The sequence below is a fragment of the Lates calcarifer genome, linkage group LG24 (assembly GCF_001640805.2).
Source record: "Lates calcarifer isolate ASB-BC8 linkage group LG24, TLL_Latcal_v3, whole genome shotgun sequence".
Taxonomy (NCBI): domain Eukaryota; kingdom Metazoa; phylum Chordata; class Actinopteri; family Centropomidae; genus Lates; species Lates calcarifer.
This window is the reverse complement of record NC_066856.1, coordinates 16,209,319-16,231,286: the sequence shown is the minus strand read 5'-3', so window position 1 is coordinate 16,231,286 and position 21,968 is coordinate 16,209,319. Positions and strand designations below refer to the sequence as shown.

Genomic DNA, 21,968 nt, shown 5'->3' with positions numbered 1-21,968 from the left:
TCTTCTCATCAAATTCTGGACAAAGAAGTGAATAAGTGCATATCCTGAAAAGGTCAAGCTGTTCCTTTAAGGTACAGCAATAGCCTGTTAGTTTGGTCATCCGACTTAGGTTATGTGTCTTTTAATTGAAGCCTGAACCATTTTGTTGCCTTTTTATTGTGACATTGCTGTTTCTGTTGCCTCCTGCTAATTACCTCCCTTGTCTTCCCTTTTCTGCTCCTTTTTTCTGCCTGTTGCAAATGAGGACTTCTGTAAAATGTTAAATTGTGGAGGACTATTGTAGGCTATAGTACATCAAAAATATCCAAAAATAGTGTGGTTATTACAGCTAGTTAGATTTTCCTTTCATAGCTTGAGCAGCAACTTAAGGTAACGTTCATCAACCTTCCTGTTAGGAATACAGAGGAGAAAAAACGGAGGGTTTTATGAAATGAATATTCAGCCTTCCCACTCTCTACAAGAGACGTGAGGCTGGGCTTCTGAAGTCGCGGCTCCCTCTACAGTTTGTACAGTGGAAATTTTCCATCCAGTGCAGGAAAACAATCAAACTGACTGTGTTGAACAGTCGGGAGAGGACACAACGGAGACGCGTCCGGAGATTTACTCACACACACAGCCTTACTTGTGAGATGCGTGTTTCAAACGGCAGCGAACGCATAAATATCCCCACAGACAGAGCAGATTTACACGTGGAATATCCATCATTTGGGAGGCTGATTGACTGTTTCCTGCGGACATTGGGAAAAATGTCTCATTCTTTGAATACTTGAGGAGTGACGACAACTTTCCTCTTTTCGGACTTCAGCGTACTAATCGCGGAAGATAAAGCGTGGAGCAAAAACCCCAAAAAGAAAAGGAGGGGAGGAGGGAGGACTGGATTTAACAATGCACACAGATCAGTTTCCCGATCAGGATGTGCAGTTTTGAGCACCAGGCAGTTTGGAGTCTCTGCAGCGGAGAGACCGAGCAATGTTGTCTGCGGAGATGCGTTGTTTGCTGACGTTCATGTCCATGGATGTTGCGGCTCGGTCGGGCTGCACACGGAGCCTTTGGGTGGCTGTGATTGGACCGGACACAGACTGGGGCTGACTGACTGTTTGTCCGCGCGAGGAAATGTTTTGGGGAGGAGATCAAATGAGTTACTGGCGCACGCGAAGGGGGAGATGCCAGTCTTCACGAGCATACATAGTGCTATGAGGACGGAGGGAAACATGCAGACATAAGACAACGAATTTAAAAAAAAGAAAAAAAAAAAAAAAATATATATATATATATTGGATTTAAATTTATAAGCAAAACAGAGGGATCTTCTTTCTACCAGACTCCGATGTATTTAACATGATGTGTTTTATTGCTTTTACCAACTGCTACGAGATAGTTTCAAGTGGATATGGATACTGTTTGCTCTTGCACTAAAGTTTTTTTTTTCTTCTTTTTTTCCCCCTATTTTCTTGACTGTCATGCATAGGACTTTGATATTGCATTATGCTGTCTTATGAAATATCAATTTAAAGGACGATTACCCCCCTAACAAGTATATTCCACCTGGATTTTTACCCTGAAATCACAACTTCAGTTCTGGGACATTATAACACCATTTTAAGGGAAGAAAGCAATCAGCTGCCTAATTTTGAAACCCCGTAAAATGTGTTCACAAATGCCCGGCAACATGGCAGTTAACTGGGTTGTATATTCTGTTTTTTTACTACCACTGTTTGCAGTGGGGACTGCTTTCTCTGGGGTCTTCAATGCCACAGACAGAGACATTTTTACAGATGACTTGCTGCAGGTCAAGCTCCCACAAAACAGAGCAACCGAGCAGTGGAAACTCCAGTCTGCTGATTCCCATCCAAACCTGTATTTTAACCAAGTGGATGTGTTGCACTTGAGGCAAAGGTCCTCCACCACCCACAGTCACATATTTAAAGTCATCCGGGCAGCTGTGCTCACCATGTTGTCTAATGTCCCCTTTTATATGCCCCCTGTGAAACATGAGGAGTTTACAAGCAAATGGAATGAGATTTATGGGAACAACCTGCCTCCCCTGGCTCTCTACTGCCTGTTGTGCCCAGAGGACTCTGCTGCCCTGCAGTTTCTTATCAAGTTTATGGATAGGATGGCTGAATACCCCGACTGGAAGGTGACCAGCGCCCCCAACGATGAGGTCCCCATGGCACACTCTCTCACTGGGTTCGCAACTGCGTATGACTTTATTTACTCTCAGCTGGATAAGCACAGAAGAGATGTTTACCTCAAGAAAATTCGCTCAGAGACAGAAGAGCTGTATGAGCTCTCTAAGTACAGAGGGTGGGGGAAACAGTATCTCCAGAATCATCAGACTACTAACATATTAGCCATCCTGACTGGTGCAATAGTGGTTGAATCACATGATGACCCGGAATCAATGATCTGGAAACAAGTGGCTGTGAACTACATGGAGAAAACTATGTTTCTCCTAAATCATGTTGTTGATGGGTCTCTGGATGAGGGAGTAGCCTATGGGAGCTACACAGCCAAGTCCATCACACAGTATGTCTTCTTAGCCCAGCGTCATTTCAACATTGATAACACGCAGAACAACTGGCTGCGGGGACACTTCTGGTTTTATTATGCCACTCTGTTGCCAGGCTTTCAGAGGACAGTTGGCATCGCAGACTCCAACTACAACTGGTTTTATGGGCCAGAGAGTCAGCTTGTTTTCCTTGATACGTTCGTCATGAGGAACGGAACGGGTAACTGGCTCGCTCAACAGATTAGAAAGCACCGGCCCAAGGATGGCCCCATGGGGCAGTCATCTGCGCAGCGCTGGGCTACACTTCACACAGAATACATCTGGTACAACTCCCACCTCACACCGCAGCCTCCCCACAATTTTGGCAAAGCGAGGATGCATATTTTCTCAAACTGGGGTGTGGTTACCTATGGAGCAGGGCTTCCCAACGGTCAGGGTAATACTTTTGTCTCCTTTAAGTCTAGCAGCCTGGGTGGCCGTGCAGTCTATGACATTGTCCATGACAAGCCTTACTCCTGGGTGGATGGCTGGAACAGCTTTAACCCTGGTCATGAGCACCCAGACCAGAATTCTTTCACATTTGCTCCTAATGGGCAAGTATTTGTATCTGAAGCACTTTATGGCCCAAAGTACAGCTATCTTAACAATGTTTTGGTGTTCAGCCCCTCTCCTACCAGTCAGTGTAACAATCCATGGGAGGGTCAGTTGGGGGAGTGTGCTAAGTGGCTGCGCTGGACTGATGAAGGGGTAGGTGATGCCAGAGGGGAGGTGATCGTCGCCTCCTCACACAGGGACACTATGTTTGTGAGCGGGGAAGCTGTGTCAGCCTACTCCCCTGCCATGAGACTAAAGAGCGTGTTCAGAGCCTTGGTTCTGCTCAACTCTCAGACGTTGCTGGTACTTGACCACATAGAGAAGTGGGGTGACTCACCTGTGAGGTCACTCAGTGCTTTTTTTCACAATCTCGACATTGACTTTAAATACGTTCCTTTCAGATTCATGGACAAATATAATGGCGCCATGATGGACGTGTGGGATGCTCATTATAAAATGTTCTGGTTCGACACCCAGGGTCACAGCCCTGATACTAGGATACAGGAGGCAGAGCAAGCGGCTGAGTTTAAAAAGAGGTGGACGCAGTATGTCAACGTCACCTTCCCAATGACAGGCACAGTCAGCAGAGTAGCTTATGTTTTACACGGGCCATATGTCAAAGTGTCCAACTGTAGATTTATGGATAACAGTAAAAATGGAGTGAGGCTTTCTTTAACCATAAATAACACAGAGAGGATAGTCTCAATAGCTACAAACTATAAAGACATAGGGGCGAAGGCTGAATTATTTAGGATTTGGAGGTCACTGTAAAGTTGAGGATAGATATCAAATCACTCGATACGGCCTTGGGACTCAACTCATCCCCAAACAAATCAGCAGTGACAATCAGCTGTTTGACTTTGGATTCACAGTCAATGTGATTGCAGGGGTTGTTCTCTGTGTGGCCATAGGATTTCTGACCATGCAGAGGAAGTTTTATGTCTGCTTCAGCAGGCTGATGCGATATGCCCTCCTCTCTGTGCTCATTCTGTGGATAGCCGAGCTGCTGTTTGTGTCTAACAGCTGTGATCAGCTTCTCTGTGGGGTAAAATGGAAAGGTGCGAGTGCCAAAAGTGAAGTAAACAAACAAATCAGACTGTATGAGCAGCACCGGCTCCCCCTCCCCACCGTCGTCATAACAACCCTTCCTGGATCGGGATCGGAAATACTCAAGCATCTTTTCTACAACAGCTCGGACTTTGTTTACATAAGAGTTCCCACTGAGCATGTGGACATTCCTGAGACTGAGTTTGAGTTTGACTCTCTGGTCGACGCCTGCGAGTGGTCAAGGTCAGACGCTGTGCACGGACGGTTTAAGATTATTCAGGGCTGGCTGCATTCGCTGGTCCACAACACCAAGCTGCACTTGCAGAATATTCAGCTGGTGGAGGGCAGCAGGGTCAAACAGCCCCAGAGGGTTGGCCCCTCCAGGGACAGAAAGAAAAGATCCAGGAGGAGGGAGCCAGCGTCTGAGCTGAAGGGCAAACTGAGGGCCAGTCTGGACAGAGATGCAGAGTACATTAGGGAGATGAGACGCCATGTAGCAGAGTACCCTGATGCACGGGTGGTCCTCAACATGCGGAGTGGAAGCTGGGCGCTCAAAATGCCTTTCATTCACGAGGTGGTGGGACCCTCCTTGAGGACAATCTACTTGGTGAGAGACCCTAGAGCGTGGATTTATCTCATGGTTTATAACAGCAAACCCAGTCTTTACTCCCTAAAAAACATCCCGCAGCACCTTTCCTTGATATTCAAGGATGATGCTGTCAGGGATGGATGCCCAAGTGTGGCCCCGGAGTTTAAAATAATCCAGAGGCTGCTGTCCCATTCTGAGATGAACCCAGTCCTGATACTGGCTCACCTGTGGCTGGCTCACACTGCAGCGGTGCTGAGGGTCAGCGAGAGCCTCCCCGAGGAGTCCTACCTCCAAGTGAGGTTTGAGGATGTGGTCAACTTCCCGCAGGAGACGGCGGAAAACATACACACATTTCTCGGGGTTCCCGTCTCACCCTCAGCCCTCAACCAACTCATTTTCACCACCTCCACGAACCTGTACAATCTAATGTATGAAGGGGACATTTCACCAGCTAATATTAACATGTGGAGACAAAAAATGCCTCGAAAAGACATCAGACTAATAGAGGATGTATGTGGGATTGTGATGAAGAGGCTGGGTTACACCAGATTTGCCAGTTAAACTTACTGCTGCTGGTCAGCTGGTATTGAGCTGTCTTGTTTACTGTAGCTGCCATCGAGTTCTGTAAAGTTGTTTTTTTGCACTGACCTTAAATTTAAAAAAAAAAAAAAGATGTTAAAACTTGAGGAAAAACTGGGTAGCATTTCTGTTTGTGTTAAAGTTTTTTTTTTTTCTATTGGTTGTGTTTGTTTGGGTGGATGTAAGATGTTGTACTGACTACAGCAACAGATGTTGGTGAGGGAGGAATATTTTACATTAAAATAGGTGGAAGGGAGCTTCTATTAGCATTCTTTTTCCCACAGCAGCTCTTTACACTTTACTTGTAGCACTGTTTTATCTAGTGAGACTTTTGAGACCTTTGCTGTCTTACACGCAGAGAAATGCCACTGAATTTCAGCATAAGTTTTATGTTTATTGCAGCGTCCTAGAACAGCTCGGCTTGTCTGTGAAGATAATTTGGTATATGTCTTAGTAAGAGATGAAAAATGAGAGTTTTTCCCATCTCTAATCTGTGCAGTCAGAAAGATGTTTGTGCAAAACCCATATATGTTATTACTGGAATTATTTTGGGGGGATCATGGGGTATTTACTGGTTTGGAACAGATATGTTACGAAGCTCATTAAGAAATAAGACTATTTATTGACAGTCTCAGTTTCTAGTTTGTAGCTTTGGGAGACTAATTTGGTTGTCATGAATTTTAATATTTGAGTGCTGTTTCCCTTTAAAACTGTAAAAATAATGCTGCAATGTATAGACTCAAAATGAAGCAGAGAACAGGAAGATGACAGTAGTGCTTTATTGTTATGATACAGACATATAAATTACACAAATTGTATTTTCATTATTCCAGTAGAGGGATTTTATTTGAAGCTCAAAGATGTCATGACGTTTTGGTGGCTTAGCACTTTCGCAGGGACTCTTTGATTGTATGAGGGATTCAATGCATTTCCCAAAGCTAACTTTACTATATGTACTTGATTAGCTTGGAAATCTTAAACCTCTGAAGATATATAAACCTCTGAAGATATTATGTCTAGAAGAAAGAAAGTTATAAGTATTTATGGGTTCCAAAGAAACATATCCCAAAGGATCGGGAATGAATATGATTATTATAACTCCCTTTGGCATTTATTGAATTAGATCAGAGGGAAGTGCTTAATGGGGATCAAACTGGAAAAAAAAAGGAAAAAAAAAAAAAAACTGTCAGCCTTGACACATTTCTAGTCAAAGCAATTTCCAAAGCATCCCCCTCAGCTACTCATATTAATCTGCAAAATGCCATAACGGAGTCTTACCCTGTGTTTATATTGCTGTGCCATCTTCACTATAAATGCCTGGAGGGAATTCAAACGGCACAAGTTTCCATTTCCTGTCTTGGTCAATCAGATATCCGATGATCTTTTTTGGGCCTTTGTCTTGAGAGCTCAGCGAGCAGTGGACTAAACATGATGAATATTAAGTAAAACTAAGGGAAGAGGGAAAAAAAGTCAGAGACCATTTCTACTCTGTGATGTTATGCTCTTTGGCCTGGGCAAAAATGTACACTCACTCAGTAACCTTTGATGCCGTCTTGCTTAAACCATTTCTGTAATGTAAATGGATCACATGTAACATGCGGATGGTGCACTCAATTACAGACTCTGTTGCATCTGTGCAAAAAATAACATACTGTGGACAATTTTGGAAATATCCATCTTCTCTCAGCTAGAAACAGTCCTGTTTGTTTTCTTCTCTATGAACACTGAAACCCTTGACTGCCTGGAAAACCCGTTTGATGTTTGTGGTCTTTGAATGTGTAGACTTGGCAGACATGCTTTCACTTTGGTGTTGCAATCCTGTTACCAACTCTGTTTTGTATTTGCTCGTGGGGATATGGTTCCTTGCTTCTGTGGCCTTGAATTACAATCATTTCTTTATAACGGTTTTCTGTGGGCTCTGGAGCAGGGGGTAGAGATGATGTAAAGAAAATAATAAATTCATAAATATATTGGCAAACGGTCTTTGTTTGGATGTAGTGAATTATCTTGCACTGTGATAATCATGTCTACCATGTGATTATATAACATCAGTCCTTATTAGCTGCATTTATTGTCATTGTACTCATGTTAAACTAGCTATTATCTATCACTACAAAAGACAGAACATACATTTTAATTTGCTCATGATCTTTTTCACTATGGTTACTGCTAACTCACTACTAAAAAGTCTACTTATGCAGATTCCTCTGAGCTGCCACAATTATGCAGCAGCGAAGTCTCCATTTTATTAGACACGGATGACAGACGCCTAATTGCTTATACGGGTGACGTGCATGATGAGGAGGAGTCAACAATTAAAAACATGTCAGGAAATTCTTCTGCCATGCTCTGACTGAGATGGGAACTTAACGGGAGCAGGCTTTCGAATAGAGCACATGCTGCATCTCATGTTTCAGAACGGTCTCAATGAGTCAGTCATTTCATTAGTCATTTGTTCTTGATCCCTCCTGTAACACTCCAATGCTTGGCAGGGTCCTCTATTCCTAATCCTTCCATGCAGAGTCACATTATTCACAGGGAAAAAAAAACCTCAGGCAGATGCTTTTGAAGGGAGGTTTCTACAAGTCTGGACTTGCACTGGCTGTTAAGTTGACTTGTTTTAAATCTCTCATGCAACAACTTTACATAGCATTTATTGGTTGTAACAAATTACTTTATTAATGGTTAATTAATAATTTACAGATAATCAGCCAGTACTGATAAATCTTAATGGTTGTTTATCTTCATCCAGCAGGCAGTGGTGGAAAGTAACTGAGTACATTTACTCTTTTCTTGACTTCTTCCCTTTTATGCTTCTTTATACTTCTACCCTACTACATTTCAGAGGGAAATATTGCACCCTTTACTCTGCTACATTTATTTGACAGCTATATGTACTAGTTATCAGTTGTAATATAAAAAATACGGTCTAGACCTGCTCTATATGAAAAGTGCCTTGAGATAACTTCTGTTGTGATTTGGCGCTATATAAATAAAATTTAATCGATATTTGAACTGTTACATAAACTCTTGACACATTTCATACTGTATGTCTGTGAGCTGTTAGTAGTTATGAAAAGTGATTTTCCCTTTAAACACGTAAAGTTCAACTATTTGAGGCCAAGTTATTTGTTTTATCTTCCTTTCTTTCCTGTTATTCATCTCACAACCCTTCAGATTTGTCCTGTAACCCTTACAGGGGGTCTGACCCCTCAAGCAGCTACAACAGTAAAATTCTAGTCTAAGAATTAATGCATCACTAATAATCTACTACTGTCACACATAGTAACATACTCTGAGGTTTTCTCTGCAGAACTTTTACTTTCTGATGACAAATTGATGCCATATTTATATTTTATCACAAGACTTTCCAATAGTCAACATTTGTCTAGGGTTTATAGGTTGAAGCTAATGATTTTATTAATGGCTAATGACTTATTTATACTTCAGTTTTTAGTGTAATACTTTAAATAATATAAACCTTGTCTGGGAAAAGCTTTTAGATTGCCAGATTGTGGAAAATCTGATGGCCTCTGAGAAAATGAGAACACAACTACTTGTTAATAACTTTAGTGACACATCTAACTGCAGTGTTACGTTTATTAGCCCTTTATTTATTATTTATCGCCCCCCTATATTGTGTTATAACTGCAGACTTGATGGCTCATTGGATAGTGAGGAATCACATTTTAATGACTATGAATGACTCACCAAAAACAGAGATTTTCACAACCCGGCAACCCAAGTATTGCTCTTGAATGTGTTGTAACTGATCTATAAAGGAAGTCTGTGATTTATTAAGTATTAACAAAGCTATTGTATGCATTATATAAACCCTTTATAATGAGTGCCTTATATAAAAGTAGTGCCCACTTCATAGATTTAGATGGAACCTCCTCTCTATCTTTGTGCTTTTTAACAGGATGACATATAAACAGCTAATCAGGCTACTTCACACATTAAGTTTAAGGCTGCATAGATAATCTCTGCCAATTAAATTTAATGGCATCTTAAAGATAGGATAAAAATAAAGCTGTACATGTCAGAGTGTGTTGCCATAGAATTTATTTCCCATCTGAAAATAACACTGCAAACGCCTGCTGCACCGAAAGACAAATATGCTTTGTGAAAACCTTTTGATGTCTGATCACAAGAAGCAGATTTGCAGAACTAATTCAAGCAGGAAGGTTGCCTCATAGATTATCTCTCATGTTTGATAACCAATACATAATCATTGCATGAAATAAGGTTTCACAGAGAGAACGATGAAAAGCTGCATTATAATCTAATTCCATGCAGCAGCTTGGGTAAGTGATCAAGTAGCTTTCTCAGACTATTAAGTACATGGAGGTTATCCAGATAGAAAAGGGGACTCAATTTCAGCTGAGTAGTCATACCCTTCCCTGTTCCACCTTTATCTTCTGCCACTGGTGAGTCCGAGTCCCAGGAGAGCCTCTCCCTCGCCGGCAGCCATCGCTTCTGCCACTGCTCATTAATTAACCTTTGCTGCAGCCACCATCAGTCAGAGAGCAGTCTGGTATTCTGGAGAGTAGTAATCATCAATACTGTATAAGTCTATTGTGCTGGAGAATTAGCCCGCTAATGGAGAGCAACGCCATCATTGTTCAGAGTTTTAAAGCTTAAATATGAATTTGATATGCGTGACTTGATGCCAGTGTGTCCTTCAGATGACAGAGGAGAGACTCAGGATGTATTCAGACTTTACTGACAAGGTGTAAGCAGCTGGTGATGCCAATCTCCTATATTTAGTCATTTTCACTGTGGTAAACAATGCCTGTGAAGTCGTCAGAACCCACTGTACAAATTTACCTGGTGATGACACTGCTGTGTTTGGATATGGGGAGGTGCAGATCCCAGGAATTGCTATTAATAAGGGTTGACTTGTGAGGAAATATGGCGCATTGTCAATTTGCAGCTGGTGGCAAGTCATTTCTGTAGTGAAAATGGGATCTTCTGTGCCAATAAAGCACAGCGGCAACTGCTAATGAAGCCCAGTCTGGTCTTATAGCACAGGGAAATCAGACCAGATGAGACACTTTGAATTTCACTTCAGGCAAATCTCTATACTGAGGCAGTCTCACAGTTGTATATCAAAACACTCCTTAAGGCTTTCTACAGTCTGCACTGCCAGTTTCTTTTTGATATTTTGACAGAATATATGATTGCCAGCTGAATTTGTCAAAATGAGATAATTCCACTTTAACTGCTTTGCCGGATTGTTAATAGAAATATCATGTTCTTTCAAGGTCCTTTCAGTTATATTTTCTTCCATTTGTTTATTGTGCAAACATAAATTTTAGTGCTGTTTACTTTATTCCCAAAAGCATAGACTTTCTTTGATGGTTCCTCTGTCTGAAAGTCAAATGAAAGTCTGCGGAAATTGAATTTTCTCTGCTTAGCAATATGACATGACGTTATGAGAGAAGACTTTTCCTCTGAGAAGTTTCTGACTTTTTGACTTTGAAAGTGAGACCCTTCAATACAAACCAATATCCTGTCAGCTTAACCTGTCTCTCTTGACATTTTGGTTAATCCCCTCTCTTGTTCTGGATATCATGAACCGTCTGTATGGCTGAAACAGCTCGCTGACTCTGGGAAATTGAGCCACTGTACAGTAGTGTTATTTCGTGCAAGGCCTCCTCTGTTTCTCCTATTTCAACCGTTGTGGTTGCTAACTGTGCAAAAACAAGCAGAATGATGTGTAAGCTGGAAAAAGAGATAAAAGGGAAAGAAAACACAAAATCGACCAAATGATTTAGCTGTTGTCTGACTAATGTGAGTTTACCAATTCTGTTATGGAAAGGGTTAGCCACTATTGTGATTTAATGAGATGTTTTCTGCCTATTAAAGCAAAGGGTGGCCATGCTACAGCGTTTGAGGCCTGGTGTTATTCCGAGGTGTAGGATTGAATCCAGCTGGCTCACCGACAGACAGACGGGGGGAGAGGCCCATTTCCTGGATGACACACTCAGTAGTCCTTCATTACTGGGACCAGAAACCATAACCCGGCTGTCAAAGTGCTGCCGCGGCCACCGCTCTCTTGAACCATGTCTAGGCAGGGCATGTCTGCCGAAGGGATCATTTCATGTTTTATGTTAGACACAATAGAACTGATAGGGGAGATAGAAAAAGGAGATGAATATATGTCTGAGTTTTTGTGGGGGCGTCCCATCCGGCCTAATTACATAAAGCATGAATCATTGATCTCTAATTAGAGGAATTTATGTCTTGAGGAGGAGTAACGGTCCCTATGACATTGGTCACAGTGTGCCTTGGAAATTACAGTAGAGCAACAGCTTGGTGTAAAGTCTTTGGAAATGAAATAACGAATGCAGGATTTCTTCTTCCTGTCCTCACTTACATATTCTCATCTCATATGCTTTTGACAGAGAAGAAATGGAAAGCTTCCTACAAGAAGGAATTGACAGGAGACCTGTACTGTGAGCTTCAGAGATAAGCCAATCATTATACTCTACACAGATTTTATATCATCCCCTTCCCATAACTGTCCCACCCAGTGTGGCTATCTGTACCTCTGGAATCAGTCCAGGAATGCAAACTTAAAATGAGTTTCTTTATCTTTTCCCTCGTGGTGACCTTCCCTTCTTCTCTTCAAAAACTTCATTTTCAAGAGGGCCTTACATTTCCTTGTAAGGCACTACTGGCACTGTAAAACTTCCGACAACAGTGTTTTATTTTTAAAAGAGACATCTTGACACTGACAGGGAGCAGGAGATGGGGGACATTCATCACTCTTCCCTTATCCCACGCGATTTTTAGCTGCAGAGGAAGCCAGATGGTCAGATTCTCTGCTCATATGGTTGTGTTCCTTAGAGACCACCGTTCTTGGCCTGCTTGGCAAGAAAATGTAAGAGCGAGGAGACGATAAGAAAATATAAGAATTGTACAAGGCCAGGATAACACTACCACTACCCTTGAGAGTTGTTTTACAGGGAATTTGACCTTAATTCATAGAAAAATAGATTCTAGGAACCTAATGTAAGAAACAGCAAGTCATAGTTCTTACAAGTCAAACAGACAAAACATTAAGAGGTCTAACTACCTCATAAGAGGTGACTGTAAGAGGTGTCATCTTTACTGGTACACAGTGATGATGATTTGTGGGCTTATACCATCTGTTAAATTGTCCTTGACAACCTGTTCCGTCACAGGATGAAATGACCAGACGGGTACAGGACGAACTCAAGAGCCACAGGGTTCGACTCTATCTATTTCAGTCTGCAAAAGTGCTCAGCTCTGTGTCTTGAACGGAGGAAACAGGACACTTTTTGCACTACCACCATGGCAGGATTTACCTTGATTATACATGTATATGCACCATGTAATAATTAGTATAAGCTTAAAACTAGATTCTTACATAGGGCCCCTTGGGCCAGGGATCAGGTAATAGAGCAGGACTCACCTGAATGCCTCTATGTGGTTTAAAAGGACATATTCCCAAAGAAATCATAATTAATTGTGAACCTCAGAATTCTGGGACCCCAGAGCAGTTGCCAGCTTTGCCTGGTTGGTAATTCAGCCTTGATCACAATATCCTGTCTTCTTGTGGATACAGTCCCTTAATTAGCATTCAGTTGTGTAATAAAACAGAAAAGAAATCCCACTATAGAGGACACATAACCACCACTAATTCTTAAGTGCAGTGGTTTTAGGAGTGGGTCAGCATTTTGTTTTTATCATGTATGCGTACAGTATACCATGCTGGCCTTGAGGTACAAAACACTTCAACACTAGTGCAAACAAAATAGCAACATAAAAGCACAACCTGTCACAAAACACAACTTTGTTACAAAAACAGCAATTATATTCCAGAAAACAAGACAAGACAAACAAGACTTATGTTTTGCTGTGTTTTCTGAAATGTTGTTGTGTTTTCTGTTTTGTTATTGTTTTGTCCAGTGTTGTTATAGTTGTGTTTTGCCCCTCATGGCCACTGCACAGCACATGTAGCGATGCAATACACATTCCTGCCAACAGTTTCACTTAATGATGTATTGTAGTCCCAAATTCTGAATGTAAATACAACTTCTTGGCACAGGGTACCTTTAAGTACATTTTGTTTAAATAAGAATGCACAACCTTTTCTCCAAATTATGAATTATTTTAGTTCTGCAGGATTTATTTAGAAAAATCCTCTGGTACACAGGAGGCAGGGTGGTTAAATTTATATATGCAGTCACAGCAGTTTGTTCAGAGTAAATGGCAGAAATGGGTGGTAGTGATGTGCTTAGAGCAAGTATGCTGCAAAGAAAAGTGCCTCCAAGCCAAAAACAGTGCAGATGTCAGTGTCTTTCCAAGATAAAGCACTCCAAGGTTAAAATTAAAGGACTGGGGAGATGCAGATGTGGCATCTTGTCTTTAAAATGGTATGTACAGCTTGTGTTAGCTAATGTTAGCTCATGGGTAATTCCAGTAGCTCTACCACAATCTGGTGTCCATCCAGTAACTTTAAATTGCAGGCAACACTCTTGTGTAATGGCAGCAGTCAAATTAACTGGAAAATACCAAAGTAATGTTTGTTTATCACTAAATGTTTCAGAGGAATCAAAGAACACAGGAACCTAATGGGTGCTGCTTCACTGCCAGAATATATGTTTGAAGTTTATTTGAGAGCTAACCCAAATTATCTTGCACTTAATCACAAATGCTAAAAAGATATGTGATGCACTAAATACCAAGGCTCTTGTACAACTCCACACTTAATTTAGAGACTGTACACCACAAAACTTTTCACAGAATCTTCTGTATGTATAAGCTGGGAGATTTATTCTGAGCTTATTCTCAACAGCTGCTCTCCTGACTCTCTGGGTTATGTTTTAAATCTGAACTGCAATTTAACTTAAAAAATGTTATCAAGCTGGGACATTCTCCTCTGTCGCAGCAAAGTTGGTTTTAATAATTCATCACTCCTGACAAACCTCCTTTGGTCTCTTGAATTCCTTCAGTAGATTTTCAACACTGTGTGGTTTTCAGTGTCTGGGAGATGACATCGCTGCACCCTCGACTCCCAGGGTGTTTACTTATTGTCATTTGTGTCCTTTTGCAAACAGTTTTTGACGGGTTTTGATTTAACTCGAAGGCACAAATGATGGCATTACTTTAATAACCGGCCATAGTCACAGTGACTTTGCTCCTGAGCATTGACTATAACAGGAGTAATGCATGGATGGTGTCCCTCTGGCTGAGCTGCCTCATTAAATGGCTGAAGAAGAGTGACTGGCTACAGGGGTGATGCATTATTGATGAGAGAGCCTGATTAATTGAAAATATCCTCCACGGCAGGGGAGGGTGTGTGCGTGCGTGGGTGTGTATGTGTGTGCAATTGGAGTAAGTAGCTTCATTTTGTGTGAACAACTTAATCAGTTGATGCATAGCACAGTTTTTTGATTGCTATTCTGCACAGGCACATACTGCCAAACATTTATTATATACGCAATCACAGACATGGACATTGTAAATTATATTATTCATATAAGCACAGTCCAGGTGGGAGTAATAATCCTGGGCAATCTGCAGAATGTCAGTTGGTATTAAACAATAGCAGATATTTGTGCCCGGAGACTGAGAGCATTGTTGATCTCCCCCCGATGTTGGTCTGCACCTGCGACACCAGGCGAGTGGTGTAAATAAAAGATGAAGCTGTCAAGAGATGAGCAACAGGACCAAAACGAATTAGCAAAAGTAATCACTTGCTAACAACACCAAAGAGGGTTTTACAAGCTGCGTTTCAATTCAGTGGCTGGATATGAAGGTGAGGTTGAACCTGTGTCTCTTCCTCAAATGAGACCAGTTTATCCTCACAGACTAAAACTAATGATGCATTCGGGCGCTCCTCGTCAACTCGTAAAGTCAGACATTTCCAAGTTAATCACCAGGAAGGCTCTAACTGTGGTCTACAAAGTGTAAACACAAGTGCTAAACTCTAACAACTTTCATAATGTCTGAGTTTAAAATGTGACACATTCAATTCAATTTAACATGAGGTTTCTCAAGGGGCCATTTGAGGAAAGTCAGTTTGCAAAAACAAATAAATGATTAATTTACACACACAAAGACAATCTAAAAATACATGGTACATGTTGGTTCAAAATAGGTGTTTAATTATGTTGGGATATGACCACAAAGGCCACAGCATTTGATTCACCTAATTTTTGTACTTATCAAGTCATTCATCGATCTCTTATGCTACATTAAAACACTGACCAACCAAAGCACAGTGGACTAGGGATCGCAAATGCATGAGTATGCCTTAAGTGGAGCACTTAGTCAAATTGTCAAAGAGTGTCTGAAACTCTCTCCTCACCCTTACATAGATGGAACTGCAGCAACATGTCTGAAAATTTTTGGAACATTTTACAAATGACATCTGGCAAACATGCCCATTATATATAGAGATTGCCCAGGCAAATGGAAGTATGTTGTTTTTAAATTTTCTAGCACAGGAGAGCACACTGTTATCCCCATTTGAATGAGTAGTGTGTCTTGCATCACACAATGATCACAGGCTTTTTGGGCTACCTTTGAATGTGGCATAATGGAAGCTGACTGCATCCGAGAGAAATGCAGTATCTGTCATTAAAATAAGTGTCCACAAATGACATATGTTAAAGTTCAAGTGCCAAAGCCATATAGTGGCTGTTGAAATTATAAGACTTGTTCAACACAACTGAAGGAGGAAGCAGTGGGATATTATTGTAGAGCATCAATGGATGAGTCAACAAAACATCAGGGAGACTGTTCTTTTCTTGTTTCCAACCAAAAGTCATATTTGGTTGCTTTGATCCGTGACCACCATCTTTCCAAAACCTTAACCAAATGTTCATTGTTGTAACCATGATGACAAATGCCCCCTAATCTTAACAAAGTAATTATTTTCACTCAAGACACAATGCTTCCCGAACTTTATTCAAATACTTTTAAGTGAAATCATGAACTGCATAAACTAGTTGGTTTCAGGCATACCCAGACTGTATTGAGCCCAGATTTATGCAGAATAAAGCTACATTTCCTGCTCTGTCTGGATGATCTTTAGCAATAGAACAGGACTTGTCAGCCTGTTGTGACATTCTGGAAATGTGGACTTTGGAGGATCCAGGCCTTGATCTGGGACACAGCTAAAGTACCTCCATTATCTTGTTTCCTTCCCATCCTTTGTCAGCATGCAAATTTAGTCCATTCTCCTCACTGAACTTCCATTAAGACCCATCAAGGCTGCCATCAGGATTCTGTCTGAAGTCAAGCCAAGGGAAATTACATGCCCTGCTGGCAGCTGCCAATAACAAATGACTTATATATAAACCCACATTAATTTGAAATTCATAAAGGCAGAATATATTACAGACTGAGTCACTTTTTAAAATGTGTAAAGGACATAAACTTGCTTTTACCCCTTAGTTTGATGTGACATTTACTGACTCAAATGTGAACATCATTGCATATTCAGCAATAGCTTCCATATAACCCATACATCAAGGTGTTACGAGGTGTGAGGTAAACCTGGCATAAAGCTGAGCCCTGAGGCAAGTACACTACTAAAATATTATGTGATAGACAGATATACTACATGTAGACACTGCCACTTAGCCCATGGGTTCTGCAAATGAACAAATGTGTCTAAAATTTCAACCCTAGAAAGAAGCAGCAGTGATGAGTTGAAATTGTGGTGTTCACAGAGATGATGTGTACTATTTCTTTGAATGTCTGGCACTGTGGCAGTGAGTGTAGCATAATGAGTCCCGGAGCTGAAGCTGCAGTCACACACTGTTTACAGTCATGTTAAAGGTTGGAGTCATAAGTATTTCTCAGCTCCCACTGGAGACATGATGAATAAACAGAAAATTTTAACTATAGAAACAACACACTGCACTCAGTTCACTGTCATGACTGGGTGCAAAATCCGTCAGTATGTGCTGATGAAGGGCTACATGACAGCAGTTTCACATTTATACCAGCCCTGCAGCAGCTTTCCTCTACTGACGCTGATAAACTCGTTCAGACCAGGCAAACAGGTGTGTGCAACTAAGAGATTTTCTTAGTCCCAAGGGAAAAAAGAAAAAAAAACAGAAGAAGAAAAAAAAAACAGATGCAACCATGTAAACAATTTGCCTTGTTCCATCAACATATTGTTATCAAGTGTTGAGATCAAACTTGAGATCAATCCTCTTCAGACCCTTTGTGGCCAGACAATCCAAATAATCCATTACGCCTCAGAGTGAAGTGAAAACCTCTCTGCTCTTTGGGGCATTAACCAACTTCAATACCCACATAATGTAGTTCATTAACCACATGTCCACGTCTGCTGAAATGGCTGACAGTGTTTGATTCCATGTCTTAAGTTGAATGCAGCAATTATGTTCACAACTTTATGACTTTAGCTGTTTTTTTTTCCCTCCCCACACACAAACTTATGCCAGGGTACAGATGAGTAAAAATATTCCACTTACTCATGCAGTAGAAATTAAAACAATTGCAGTGAAAAAAAGCAGTAAAACCATTTTAAGCAATTCTACCCTAACTAGATAATCACTAAACTTGGAAGCTTCTTGTAATAAAAATCCAGAAAAAGAAAGGAACACTGACATTGGTAGTTTTTTCATAATATCTTTAACTAACCGTGAAATGGACCTGTAAGTGGAGAGTATTGCAGCACTAGAGGTGGATTTCCTTAACTGTATTTGAATGAGGAACACAGAGATTCACCATGATTTTAACAGATGTTCCTTTAAATTAACCTAGAACTGCCTCTGTGGTAGGTCCAGCTTTTGTCATGATAACACAAGAGACATACACACACACACACACACACACACACACACACACACACACACAGAAAGAGAGAGAGAGACTCAGAAGTCTCTTACCAGCCATGCTGTGGCTGGTAAGAGACATGTCTCCCCGAAAGTCCTGAGAGATTATATTTTTTGTGTCTTGTGCAAAAGATAATATGTTGTAAGCATAATAATAATAATAATAATAACAACAACAACAACAACAACAACAATAACAATAAAAGGATTCAGGGTTTGTAGGTATAAGCAATCAGAACAAATCAATCTGTGAAAGTTTCAAGTTTTTCCCATTATACATAGACTTTAAAGCTTTGAATAAGTTTGATGTGCCTGTGAATCGTCTCTTTGTCCATCTTTGACACACTCATATTCTGCTGTCTATTATCTGTCAAAATAAGCTTGAAGCTATTTGTGACAAATGACCACATCACACCATTTCTTTTGTGCATTCGCCTCTGTTGTGTCCTTCTAACTGGCCCTTTCTCATCTGAAGACCACTGATTGTAGATAATAGCTTATTCCTGAGAAAATCAATCAGATTCCCCTTAAAGATTGTCAGCCCTCATGTTGGTTTACTGCCTATAATGGTGTTTGTTCTGCTCACAGTAGTCATATTAAAGAAGAATTGTGTCCTTCGACTAAAACTTCAATTGGTTGATAGATAAAGGCCTTCCATATGCATTCTCTTCTTGACATGTAATGTATTTTCTCTCAAGGGCAACTTAATGCAAACAGAAAGGAAAACATTTTCCATTTTCAGCAAAGCCAGGGTGTTGTTGTTAATAGAATCCACTTCCTGTTTTCAATGAGATCCAAGTAACTGCAAAATAAAAAACCTCTATAATAAGTTAGGATAATTTCAAGGTCTTGTAACCTAAAGGTGCACAATTCAGAAATTCATTTGAACATTTTTTTTGCCGCTCTTTTGATAATATGCACCCTTACTCATGGCCAGTGTAGGAACTTGAAGGACAGGAAAATTAGATTTCTTGATTTTATGTCATTTTTGATCAAGGTTTCTCAGCCCGGGCTGATTGCAGTGCCAACATTTGGCAGACGCAATGTCAATATCAACCTGGTTAGCTGTGTTTTCTTTGGTTGCCATGCCAATTTAGTAGAGACTTTCATCACAGTTATTGGCAAGGATGCTGGGTTAATATTTGATGAGAAAGGAAGAAAAAATAAAAGAGGTCATTTGTTGTTTCCATCAAGTTCTCATTAACAGAATTCAATATTTTCCAAGTGATGGACAAGGAATGTTTTGAATTATCAATATCAGTCAATATACAGAACCTACTTTTACGTCAGTAGCATCTAAAATGAACTCGATATGTTAATTGGTGGAATGTATAATGTGCGGTCTTGAATGATTTCTGGACTGATGCTCTTAATAGGTCCGCTTTCAATTTCTCAGTGATTGAGCATTGAAAACACTTAAGGCACTGATGCACTTCACTGTATCATCAACTTGTGTGTTGTTGTGCTGTGCTTGAATTTAAGAAAGATGCTTTAGAGTCTAGTATTAGTTGTTTGTCTTGCCTTCAGGTTTTGTTTTTCATTTAAAGTCAGCGTAAGATGAATGACACTGTGGCACTGATCTTTTTGCAGGGACAAACCTGACTCATACTGTATGTACACTTAAAACCGCCTGCCTAATATTGTGTAGGTCCCCCCTGTGCTCTGAGCTGTTGGGGCAGGGACAGTGGATCTCTGGGGGAGCAGATCCTTTGGGTCCTGTGGATTGTGGGATCCCACAAATGCTCAATGGGATTGGGATCCGGGGAATTTGGAGGCCGGATCAACGCCTTGGGCTCTGTTGTGCTGTCCTGATTCCAGGTGCGGTGTGGTGGGGAACATTGTCCTGCTCAGTGGAGGACATTTTTCCATCCAGAATGCATCTCTGAATATCTTTTCCTGAAAACAACTGAAACTTGTTTTTTCTTTAACAATATAGTTCATGTGCCTAGTGGTCCCAGCAGCACACATGTGGCTATAGGTATGAAGCAGCAGCCTAATTTTGTAGGTATCAGTGGAGAGGTTTTTAAAGAGGCTCCAAAGAGAGACATCAAACACAGTCATAGCAACAACTCTGATCAACAGTGACTCTAATTACATTAGTTCGCTCTCAAAAACGCTTCAGTTTCAAAAGCCTTCCAAGAGCATGCTTTTCATAGTCAATGATATGACCTCTGGCTTCTTAAATTCACTAAAATTGCTCATGTAGGAACCTTATGAGTTACCAAAGGGCCAGAAGACAAGTTTGTAACCTACATACTTTGATAATCATTGTACCCTCAGATTAAAAATAATGGGTTTCATACAACATTTCTGCTGTTTCTATGGATTAACCCTTTAAAACAGATCATCATCTTCCCTCAAATGATCTACCATGAGCCTCAGACATCATTAAAAGGTGACAAGCAATCAATATGAACTTTACTTCCTCTACCAGTATTGTGACAGCTGTCCAGAGTTACCTGATCCTGTTACTTCTTGTGTGAGACTGTCAGCAAGGCCATTAGCTGGATGGTTGAAACCTGTGCTCACTGACTCCACAGCTTTGTAACAGGTGGAGGCAGCCACTTTTTTACACCTTACCAAAGATAAAGATAAATAATTTAAGATAAATAAATAAAGAGCAGGCCTATTTGAAATAGTGGATCAACTTGTTAAATATGAATCAAAAGCATGTAGATTTGGTAGAAATCAAATTTTTCACTGGATGATTATGGCAGGGAAATGTTAAAGGAAGGTATTTACATCAGGTCTGTCCAATAAGAAGTAAAAGTAAGGAGATAAAGGAAAGAAAGAGTCTTATCAGTAGAATGAAACTGTAATATATATCTAACTAGATTCAACCTTATATTTCATCAGAAATCATCCAAGTGGAAACTGTGATGTCTGCAATCAAAAGGAGACTGTGGACAGTATTATTTTTCTTTGCATGAAATATTCAAAACAAAGACAGTTTGGAACGTAAAGGGATTAAACATGGATTTTAAAATGTCTTCTCGTGCAGCTTTGGAAATTCAGCTTTTCCATGTCCTTGGTTATTTACAATATACAGGACTAACAACAAGGATGTAGGAGCTCTTTAGTTCAGCAGTTGGTGACAGTAATGCTGTTTGGCTGGATTCAAATTCTGTGTTTATCCCTTTGTATATTTTATATTTCCCACTCATCTATGTGCTGTAGACACTGCTGATGTGACTGATTTACACAGTCTGGTTTACAACAGATTGCTTTGGTTGCTGTGTCCCCTTTTTGCTCTTTGAAGGAGTATCTTAATCCTCTATGTCTCAAGTACACAATACACAAGACATACAGTCACAGTCAAACAAACTTGCCTTGACATACTTGTATTTAGTGCAAACTGGTGCAGACACGTTGTGGACAGGTGGTGCAACAGGCAGTTGGCCCCAAAAACCTGCAGATCTTGTTGTGAAGCTAGCAAACAATCGTGGGAACCGAGGCCATATTCAGAGATAGGTACTGAACGGAGGTGGTACTGTAATGCCATAGGTTTACATGCTGTATGAGGGCCTTGTCAGAGGAACTACCCATATATTGAACGCAGTTGGAGGTCTTGTTGGGGGCATTAAAATGATTTTGACAGTAAGTGGTGTTTATCTGAAAGAGGCTTCTTTTTCTCTTTTACCCCTCAACTCTTCCTGATTCCAGGTGCAGAGCCAAAAACTGAGATCAAAGCAGCTCCTCTCATCTCTGACTGTTTTTGATGATGTGTGTTCATGCTGCCACTGCTTTTGTTGTGCTCCAGTTTTGTGGCGCCGCAAAGATAAGAAATTGGCAGGCGGAA

The 21,968-nt window shown here is 40.7% G+C and overlaps 1 protein-coding gene across 1 annotated transcript; it reads left to right on the top strand.

Annotated features, from left to right (window-relative positions):
- Positions 1 to 523: 523 nt before the first annotated feature.
- Positions 524 to 7,299, top strand: LOC108900007 (dermatan sulfate epimerase like). The gene is given in 2 exon segments (XM_018700789.2): positions 524 to 3,841; positions 3,843 to 7,299. Coding segments are annotated over 2 exon segments (3,657 nt in total). The 5' UTR covers positions 524 to 1,645; the 3' UTR covers positions 5,304 to 7,299.
- The last annotated feature ends 14,669 nt before the right edge of the window (positions 7,300 to 21,968 follow it).